The sequence below is a fragment of the Hyperolius riggenbachi genome, chromosome 2, assembly GCF_040937935.1.
Source record: "Hyperolius riggenbachi isolate aHypRig1 chromosome 2, aHypRig1.pri, whole genome shotgun sequence".
Lineage (NCBI taxonomy): Eukaryota > Metazoa > Chordata > Amphibia > Anura > Hyperoliidae > Hyperolius > Hyperolius riggenbachi.
Window position 1 is genome coordinate 454,106,677 of NC_090647.1, and position 10,810 is coordinate 454,117,486.

Sequence of the window (10,810 nt, forward strand, 5' to 3'; positions counted from 1 at the left end):
CCGCAGCGAGATCTGAGAAGCGGTAACATGATAGGGCATATCACCCGACATCAATGACACCCAGCGTATTAAGACGACCCCCGACTTTTCAGATGATTTTCAAGGGTTAAAAAGTAGTCTTATACGCCAGAATGTACTGTATGTCCCGCTCTGCGGAACTTACGAGTGCAATGGGAAATTAGCGATGTCCCGCTATGCGGGGCATACGAGTGGAAAGGGTTAAAGGACACCTGCATTGAGAGGTGTATGGAGGCTGCCATAGTTTTTTCCTTTTAAATACTACCTGTTGCGTGGCAGTCCTGCTGATCTCTTTGAATGCAATAGTGTATGAATCACCCACCTGAAACAAGCATGCAGCTAACCTTGTCAGATTTTTGTCAGAAACCTCTGATTTGCATGCATGTTCATGAGCTATGGCTAATAGTATGAGGCAGAGTATTAGCAGGGCCATTTGAAAACTAGATGCAATGGCCTCAATTCTGGCAGGCTTGGCATCAATTGTACTGCATACGTGTTATTTTACCATATGCGATAAAAGCAGATTGCTATTCTGGTAGGTTTTAATCTTAATTTACCAAGTTCTGTAAATTGGGTCATAAAATGTGAGTTATTTTGCAATATTTTACCAAAAATCGGAATTCTCATGGAAAATAAATTGTTGGCACATAACTTACCGATCAGCTTAAAGGGGAACTTCAGCCTAAACAAACATACTGTCATTAAGTTACATTAGTTATGTTAATTAGAATATATAGGTAATATAATCTCTTACCCACCCTGTTTTAAAAGAAAAGACAAATGTTTGTGATTCATGGAGGCTGCCATCTTTGTCATGGGGGCAGCCATCTTTTTGGTTGAAAGGAGGTGACAAGGAGCAGGAGACACAGTTCCAGCTGTCCTGTGTCCTGATGACCCCTCCCAGCTGCACACGCTAGGCTTCAAATGTCAAATTCAAATTGTAAAAAAAAAAAAATTGCACCAAAACAGCAGAACGAGAACAACAACATCAGAAATCCCATCATGCTTTGCACAGCATCAGGGGAAAAAAGCCCGGGCAGTTTTCTTCTGTGCAGCTAAAAATGAGGCTTGTATAAGAGAAACAAAGTTCTGATGCTGTGAAACTGTTAAGGAAACACCAAGCCTTTTCAGTGCTGCTGAGTCGATTTTTAGTCCGGAGGTTCACTTTAAGACCTGCATTGTGCAGTTTTTAGTGAAATTCAGGCTGTGTAATAGAAAAGAATAGTCGAAATAAATAAAAGTATTTACAAACTTTATTTTTTACAGGGAATGCCTATACATACAGTGGAGGAAATAATTATTTGACCCCTCACTGATTTTGTAAGTTTGTCCAATGACAAAGAAATGAAGTCTCAGAACAGTATCATTTCAATGGTAGGTTTATTTTAACAGTGGCAGATAGCACATCAAAAGGAAAATCGAAAAAATAACCTTAAATAAAAGATAGCAACTGATTTGCATTTCATTGAGTGAAATAAGTTTTTGAATCCTCTAACAATAAAAGACTTAATACTTAGTGGAAAAACCCTTGTTTGCAAGCACAGAGGTCAAACGTTTCTTGTAATTGATGACCAAGTTTGCACACGTTTTAGGAGGAATGTTGGTCCACTTCTCTTTGCAGATCATCTCTAAATCCCTAAGGTTTCGAGGCTGTCTCTGTGCAACTCTGAGCTTGAGCTCCCTCCATAGGTTTTCTATTGGATTAAGGTCCGGAGACTGACTAGGCTACTCCATGACCTTAATGTGCTTCTTCTTGAGCCACTCCTTTGTTGCCTTTGCTGTATGTTTTGGGTCATTGTCATGCTGGAACACCCATCCACGACCCATTTTCAGTTTCCTGGCAGAGGGAAGGAGGTTGTCGTTCAGGATGTCACGATACATGGCTCCGTCCATTTTCCCGTTAATGCGATTAAGTTGTCCTGTGCCCTTAGCAGAAAAACACCCCCAAAGCAAAATGTTTCCACCCCCATGCTTGACGGTGGGGACGGTGTTTTGGGGGTCATAGGCAGCATTTTTCTTCCTCCAAACACAGCGAGTTGAGTTAATGCCAAAGAGCTCTATTTTGGTCTCATCAGACCACAGCACCTTCTCCCAGTCACTCACAGAATCATTCAGGTGTTCATTGGCAAACTTCAGACGGGCCTGCACATGTGCCTTCTTGAGCAGGGGGACCTTGCGAGCCCTGCAGGATTTTAATCCATTGCGGTGTAATGTGTTTCCAATGGTTTTCTTGGTGACTGTGGTCCCTGCTAATTTGAGGTCATTCACTAACTCCTCCCGTGTAGTTCTAGGATGCTTTTTCACCTTTCTCAGAACCATTGACACCCCACGAGGTGAGATCTTGCGTGGAGCCCCAGAGCGAGGTCGATTGATGGTCATTTTGTGCTCTTTCCATTTTCGAACAATCGCACCAACAGTTGTCACCTTCTCTCCCAGCTTCTTGCTAATGCCCATTCCAGCCCATTCCAGCCTTGTGCAGGTCTACAATTTTGTCTCTGACATCCTTGGACAGCTCTTTGGTCTTTCCCATGTTGGAGAGTTTGGAGTCTGCTTGATTGATTGATTCTGTGGACAGGTGTCTTTTATACAGGTGACTAGTTAAGACAGGTGTCCTTAATGAGGGTGACTAATTGAGTAGAAGTGTCTAACCACTCTGTGGGAGCCAGAACTCTTAATGGTTGGTAGGGGTTCAAAAACTTATTTCACTCAATGAAATGCAAATCAGTTGCTATCTTTTATTTAAGGTTATTTTTTTTCGATTCTCCTTTTGATGTGCTATCTGCCACTGTTAAAATAAACCTACCATTGAAATGATACTGTTCTGAGACTTCGTTTCTTTGTCATTGGACAAACTTACAAAATCAGTGAGGGGTCAAATAATTATTTCCTCCACTGTATACTTTCCATAGGTTGCTACATAATCAAATTCCCCAAAGACGCCCCCCCCCCCCCCCCCCCCCCGCAAAAAAATAAAATAAATTAAAGATTATTTTAGTTTCCACAATTTTTACCGCATTTTTGGAAATGTAAAAAAAATCTTTCAGTATTGGCAAACCCCCTCACCGCTTCCCAGAGAATACTGATTGCGGTATTTTACAGGCAAACAAAATATTTACCGCACATTGCTACCAGAATTGAGGCCATTGTGTTTTCTTCGTGTCTGGAAGTAATGTTGCCAACAGCAACTGTGTTTTTGTGTGCAAAGCACATTATGCAGTGGTGGCACAGGCTGTTGGCTCTGTACAGCACAATTATAACTAATATTTTCTTGAAACTGCTGTCCCCTGTGTAGAGAAAAGCAAATTAAAGCTTATGCTTATTTTCTGTTATTCTTAGCTTCATGGATATTGCTTGATTGCAGCAGATTGATTTTTTTTTTATGGGGATGTTGACCTGTTCATTTAACATTATGTAAATTTATAGATCCTTTGAGGAGCCATGTAATAGTTTTGTCTTCAGTCTGAATCGCTGCGTTTCCCAATGACCCCTCGTGTGCCTGTAGTGACTCGAGATATTTGCCACCTGTTTGGAAAAAATTATCAGATCTATTAACCTAATTTACAAGTTTGATGGAACAGCCAGCCGCACGCAGCGAGTTCTATTTGTTTATCCGTCAGTATTCCCGCGACTGTTTCTGGCAGTTTAACGGATGTGATTATGTATTGATTCTGAACCCCACGATAACTCTTGTGTGATTGTTCTGTCTACGCATTGCTACTTCTGCTCCTCACAGCCATCTGCTGGCATGAGACATGCTGGAGAAATGTGTCATTTCATATGTCTGCTCTTTTTCAAATAGACAATGACGTTGCTTTCTGACGTGTTATTTACACACACTGCTTTCTTCACTGGGCTTTATGCCTCTTGGACCTATAATAGCAGTGATGTTTTCAAGAACGACAGTTAATTAGCAATGTTTGGCAGAATACCTACAGTTGGTAAAGGATACCTTAACGCACATGTAAATTTAAAATTGGGGGACGCAGGCATGTGTAGTGGGCTCTCCACATGCCCACCTTACAGGCCTCAACTTTTTTTGCTCTGGTAGGGGTTTTATTTTAACTGCTATTTAACCTCCTTGGCGGTTAATTTTTTTTGCCTAATTGGCAAAAATCCTTTTTTAAAAAAAAAAAAAAAATTTTGTTTCATGTAAAGCTACCAGAGTGGTAGCTACATGAAACACCACTAGAGGGCGCATGTGTCCCTCTAGTGCGATCGTCACCGGCATCTATAGCAAACAGGGGAACGCGTATATAACGTGTTCCCCTGTTTGGCTTCTCCTGCCGCCATGGCGACGATCCGGATGACGTCATGGATGTCAGCCGACGTCCTGACGTCAGGCACACCCGATCCAGCCCATAGCGCTGCCCGGAACTCATTGGTCCGGGCAGCGCAGGGCTCTGGCGGGAGGGGGCCCTGTTTCGCCGCTGCGTGCGGCCGATGGCCGGAGAGCGGCAGCGATCAAGCTGTGCGCGCGGCTAGCAAAGTGCTGGCTGCGCGCACAGCAATTTACAGATTAAAAATCGCCCCACCAGGGGCTGAGATCTCCCCCTGCGCGGCATAGCCCGAGCTCAGCTCGGGCTTACCGCCAGGGAGGTTAAACTATGGCTATGACTTGTGTCAACTTGTAAGAGTCCTTTCACACTAAAATGCAGATAAAGGAGCCACAGAGGAATGCAGCTGGTTTCTATGGAGACAAAAATGCAGACTGTAATGCATTTTAAAAATGCACATCAACTTCGAGTGACAGGTGCATTGAAATCAGGGCTGTGGAGTCGGAGCAATTTTTGGTTACCTGGAGTCGGTCAGGGAAAAATACAGACTCCTACTGAATTTAAATTGTAATTAAAATAGAAAATATGATAGTTCTACTTCTCAGATAATAGTCATCATAAATAATTTATACAGTAATAGTTGTGCTTAGTCCACAAAAATGAAATAAACCAATCAAAAAATAGTTACCTGTGCTGCTTCAATAAAGCAGTCCCCGTATTTTTAAAGTCAGATATATATATCTGATTATGATGTGTACACAGGAATCTCTTATAAAATAACTTTTATGCTGTAAGAATAAAGCCTGATGTGTAGCAGTGTCACTAATAGAGATGGTCAGTGAGATGGAAAGCATTCTGCACTGATGCTGGTTAAAGGAATACTATCAATACCCAAGTGTTCTAAAATGACACTGTACAAATAATGTCTAAGTAGCTGTGTAAATATTTTCCTACTTTTCATGTTAAATATCAGAGGCAAAAGCTGTAATTTATTGAGGGTAGGATTTAGCTATATTGGGACAAATCAATTGCAGAAGGGGTGCTTCTTCAATACACAGCCAGAGTTGCATAACCGACTACAGAAAGCAAATATCAAACATATCAAACTCTGAAAGCAAAAACAGTATGAAAAGCTGTGACAATTAGTTAAATTTCCTCTGCTCTCTTCAGACACTTCAGTCAGAAACACAGGACACAGAAGCAGCAGCTGTTCTCTCTGTCACACACAGTTACACATAGAGTTAACTGATCAAGTGTGAGGGGAATTTCCCCTCTCCTCATGGCTCATTCTGCAGTTTTGGCATCAGTAAAGTATTTTGATAACAGTAAACAGAGGTTGCTACTAAAATGTATACACCAGTATTTAGCAGCACTTCCCAAACAATTCCTGTGTCAATTGAAAAAAAAAAGTGAATCGATAGTATTCCTTTAATGCAAATTCAGGCACTCCCTTTGCTCATGAAATCAAATAATTTGATATGTTGTTAACATTTGGTTTGACTATGAATTAAAGGGCACCTTAGATGGATGAAAAGAAAAGTTTTGTACATACCAAGGTATGTATAAAACTTTTCTTTTCATCCATCTCAGGCACCTCCAGCTTTCTCCAGCCCCCTTCAGGCTAACCAGTACCTCGCTGTTGACCTCCACCACCTGGATCTTCTGCTATGAGACCCGGTAATTCAGCCAGTCAGCGCAGGCCGACCGTGTGCTGCTCCCTCAGCCAGGAGCATTCAGCACCTGCGCAATAAAGCTGCGCTGGTGTAGTACGCTCCCTGCGGCGGAGTGTGTGCATGTGCTCCATGGACCCATAGCAGAAGATCCAGGTGGTGGAGGTCAGTGAGGGACTGGTTGGCCTGAAGGGGGCTGGAGGAAGCCCCAGGTATGTATAAAACTTTAATGTCATCTGTCTCAGGTTTACTTTGTTACACAGTAGTACTATACTATACATATGCACTCCCAATAGAGCTACAGGGAATCCACTGAGAATGTTGTGCACATTGAACAGAGGTGTTGTCTGTCACCCATAAACCTGGTTCAGATTGTGCCTGAAGAATGTGTAATAGAGGAAGAATCTCCTTATTTCCCTGCACATCACTCTTACATGTACCCACAGTTACATTGCCTAGGACCTGATAGATGTTTTGTTCCGGCCTGTACCTTTTACAAGTGCTCTTACCAAGGACTAGTTTGTCTTTGACTAAAAGTATTAGAGCCATAAGATCTGCTGGATATCCAGGTAACTGGTATTGTTTAAAAGGGAATAAATATGGCAGCCTCCATATCCCTCTCACTTCAGTCGTCTTTTAAAATTCGTAAGCGTTGGCAGTGAAGAGATGCATTTCATGTTACTTACTTTCAATCAGCAAGCTTGTAATATTCAAATTATAGGAGTCCGAGTCGGTGGAATCCACCGCCCTGATTGAAATTCTGTCACATATACAGGCAAACTGAAAAATGTGTCCACAAATAACAGGCAAGATTACGTATAGTATGAAAAAGGCTTTATGCTTAGGAAGCTGATAAACGTTTCCAAATGTTTCGGTCCTTTTTTGGCAGTCTTGCTAGTTAAACTTACATGAGTTGCTGTTACTGTTTTTCAGGTCAAGCAGCACCTCAGCAAGCTGCTCCCACTCAAGCTGTTGCACCTCCACCAGTTAGCAAGCCAGTCCAGAACTCAGGTGAGTTAACTCTTTGGCTGCACCTTAAACAAAAGTTAATGGAGAACAATGCCAGGGTGTGTTAGTTATCATCCTAGTTATCAGTTATTCTTGTAATAAAGCTTTGCATATGTTTTCTTATTAATTATAATGCATCAGCAAATACAGCATTTACCTCCACTTACAGTTATCACAGTTTTTTCTCCAGGCAGAGCCCAGCTATTGGGTGTGCCCATGTCATGTGATGCCATGCCCCATCCTCCCTCTTGGTCATACACTTATTTGACTTCTTGTAACTGATTTCTGCATACTCCTGGTTAAACTGGCCTCTTCAGAAAGGGTTGTGCAGCTGCAATATATGCAGCAAAACCCAGGTGGCCTTACGTCAGGCGGCTTGGCGCCCGATCGGCCGTCCGATTTGATTAATATAGCCGGATGAAAAATCTTGGCGCATATCGGTATCGAAATTGGGCGCATATCGGCCGGACATGCTGCAAGGTGTCGGGCTGCCGTGGTTGGTCAAGTGCGTGGCACTGTACCAGCAATGTATAAATGTGTATGTGTGCGCATTTATACATTACCTGTCCCATGTCACTGTGTCCGGCAGTCTTTCAAATCCTCTGCTCTTCCATAGCTGCATACATGCTACTGGCGCGTGGGACGTCACACCGGTAGAGTGCATGCAGATATGGAAGAGCAGAGAATTCGAAAGATGGACGAGCACTGCGACACGGGACAGGTAATGTATAAATGCACACATTACCAGTATTCTCCCCAGGCTCTTTTAGCTAAGTGTTCCACCCAGCTAATTTTGGTGAGCACCCATCTGCCATCGGCTCGCCTCCTCATCCTCCTCATCCTCCTCATCCTCCTCCTATGCTGTAATAGAGTTTTCACCGGCCCTGCATTCCCCCGACTGTCCCCACCCGGCTACTTTTTATGCCACCCTGCTGGAAAAAGTTTCTGGGGAGAACACTGCATTGCATATACAGTTATACATTAGGGCAACAGCAGCGAGGCCACGGACCTGGCCGATTCCTGGGAGATTTCAGCATGAAATTGATATCACAACTGACAAGAAAATCCAAATTTTGGTTTGCCGAAAATCTAGTCGATGACTATTTTTTTAATCATTTGTAATCGATTGTGCCCATCAACTGGCATTATTTACAACCAATCCGATCAGAATTTCTGATCGATTTAATGATTTTTCGCTAGATCTGTTTTCGTTTTGTTTTTTTGCACTGATGTATCCTTCAGGCTACGTTCACATCATGAAACGCGGATGGCCGTGCGTTCGGAATGCAACGTGTACGAACGCATGCCATCTGCGTTTCTATGCGGTGTTGCTGATCCCATTCACTGAAGTTATAGGGTTATACAGGTAGCAGCCATTAGCAATTCCTCCTTTGCCGGACGCCACCTACTCCACCAGTTTGCCGGATTCTGTCCCAGCAATATGAAAGGAAGGGAGGGGTTCCTCCAATAAATGTAAAATATTTTATTTGTCATCATGCAGCTGAAAAAAGGCTGCTATTTATTATTATAATTTAGAAAATAAATTTATTTCTGAAATCTTGTAGTTTTAATTTGGGTCCACTTTAAATGAGTCATCAGGCAAAACAAACACACTCACACTCTCTCTTACCCGGGGCTTCCTCCAGCCTCTTGCAGCTGACATGTCCCACGCTGCAGCTCAGCCGCTGGCCCGGGATCCCCGCTGGTGCAGAGGCCGGTGGTTGAGAGCGGAGCTGCGGCGTGGGACATGTCAGCTGCAAGGGGCTGGAGGAATCCGGGGGGGTGTTTGCCTGATGACTCCTTTAACCCTACTACCTTCCCCCACCAAGGCTAACCTCAACCCTGCCCCACCCCTCAGCTAACTTTAATACATTCACCCACCCCCAAGTGGCTAACATTAAATCCACTGCAAAAACTGCCATTTTTGGGCACCATCATAGGGGTGCCTGATGAGAGCCGGGCGCCCGAATTTCCCCTCCTTGCCCCTATGGCAGTGGCCAAACTTCCTGCTTCCATACAGATGGTCCTAATAAAGTCTTCAGTAAGGGTAGACTAATGCTTAATGGAGATTAGGTGGTAGTAGTGACAAATTTAAATGCTCATCCATTAATCGAACTGTGCCTACTTAAAAATCACTTAATGTGCTATAATCATTGCTAGCATGATTGCCCTTAATTACCACAGTCGTCTTCTGCTCCTGGGAAATCAAAGTCCAGGCAGGATGAGCCAATGATTTCTTCTAGTGTATTTAGGAATGAGATAAAGATAAAAGATAAGATAAAGGGAAAACAACTGGAATGTTCAAGTGTAGTGCACGTTTGGAAAAAAGGCATTATCTCACATTACCATTTTTTCTGCATATACAACTGCTGATCATTGCAAAGACTTCCCAATAGAAAGCATTGTTTGGGAGTATCTGGCTGCTGTAATTACTTGATTAGTCCCAGGTTTAAACAAAATGCTACGGGCTGTCGATCTAAAGCCACTGGTACCTGCTCTTGCTCGATGCAAATCCTCTAAGTCTAACCTGTCCAGTTGCACATTAAATCAGAGTGATCAAATCTACCAGGAATCGAGCGAGAATATCAGTAACTGCATTACAACCTTTAAATCCTAATCACAGTCTAGTTCGTGCAAAAATAAAGTATTAAACCGAGGCATCCATAAAAACATTCTGTATAAAAGAAAGTCCATGGTTCTGCAATACCGTCCCTCCTTTCCCACTCAGCTATCCTAGTAAATGGGGGGAGACGCATTTTAATTAAAACATTTAATAGGGCAAAAATGAAGTCCTACCAAAATCCTACATTTTAGTGTATTAGTGATTCTACAAGAAGTACATAGCATTAGTGGGAACTGCAGCATGGGCTTTAAGTGAGAGAGCCAAGGTCGTTGCAATTTGCATGCAGTGACAATAGGTCCTAAGAAGCACATAGCTGCATTATAATTTAGTGTTTATATAGAGCCGACATCTTCGGCAGCACTTTATGCAGTACATAGTTAATGCTAACTGTCCCTCAGAGGGTGCTCACAATCTCATCCCTACCATAGTCATATGTCTATTGTAGTCTAGGACCAATTTAGGGGAAAGCCATTTCACTTATCTGTATGTTTTTGGGATGTGGGAGGAAACTGCAGTGCCCGAAGGAAACCCACACAGACACCGGGAGAACATACAACCTCTGTGCAGATAGTGCCCTTGCTAGGATTAGAACCAGGGCCCAGTGCAGCAAGGCGATAATGCTATCCATTATGCCACCATGCTGCTGCATTGCACGTTGTTTGCATGTACTGTACAGTGCTCCCCATAATTATTCATACCCCTGGCAAATTATGGCTTACTGGTAGTTACTTTTATTCAACTAGCAAGTCATTTTTTGATGGGAATTTACATAAGTGTCTCCCAAAAGATAAGACTATGTACAAGAGGCATTATTGTGAAAAAAAAAAATTCTCAGCTTTTATTTACATTTGATCAAAAGGTGTCCAGTCCAAAATTCATACCCTTCTCAATAATCAATACTAAAGGCTTTATTGGCTATTACAGCAATCAAGTGCTTCTTATAATTGCAGACCAGCTTTTTGCATGTCTCCACAGGTATTTTTATTCATTTGTCTTTAGCAGTGAGCTCCAAATCTTTCAGGTTGGAGGATTTTCTTGCCATCACCGTGATCTCTAGCTCCCTCCACAGATTATCAATTGGATTTAAGTCAGGACACTGGCTGGGTCACTCAAATGTTAAAAGGACCCTGAGCAGTGCCTGAAATTAAGAGTACACTTACCTGGGGATTCTTCCAGCTCACCGTAGGCGGCAAGGTCCCTCAGCGTCCTCCCGACTC

At 42.8% G+C, this 10,810-nt stretch overlaps 1 protein-coding gene across 1 annotated transcript in view; it reads left to right on the plus strand.

Annotated features, from left to right (window-relative positions):
- RPA1 (replication protein A1) overlaps positions 1-10,810 on the plus strand; it is a 105,094-nt gene that overhangs the window by 43,722 nt on the left and 50,562 nt on the right. Inside the window, exon 6 of the mRNA XM_068270077.1 lies at positions 6,896-6,973. Within this exon, the coding sequence (XP_068126178.1) occupies positions 6,896-6,973 (78 nt within the window). The remainder of the gene's footprint in view (positions 1-6,895; positions 6,974-10,810) is intronic.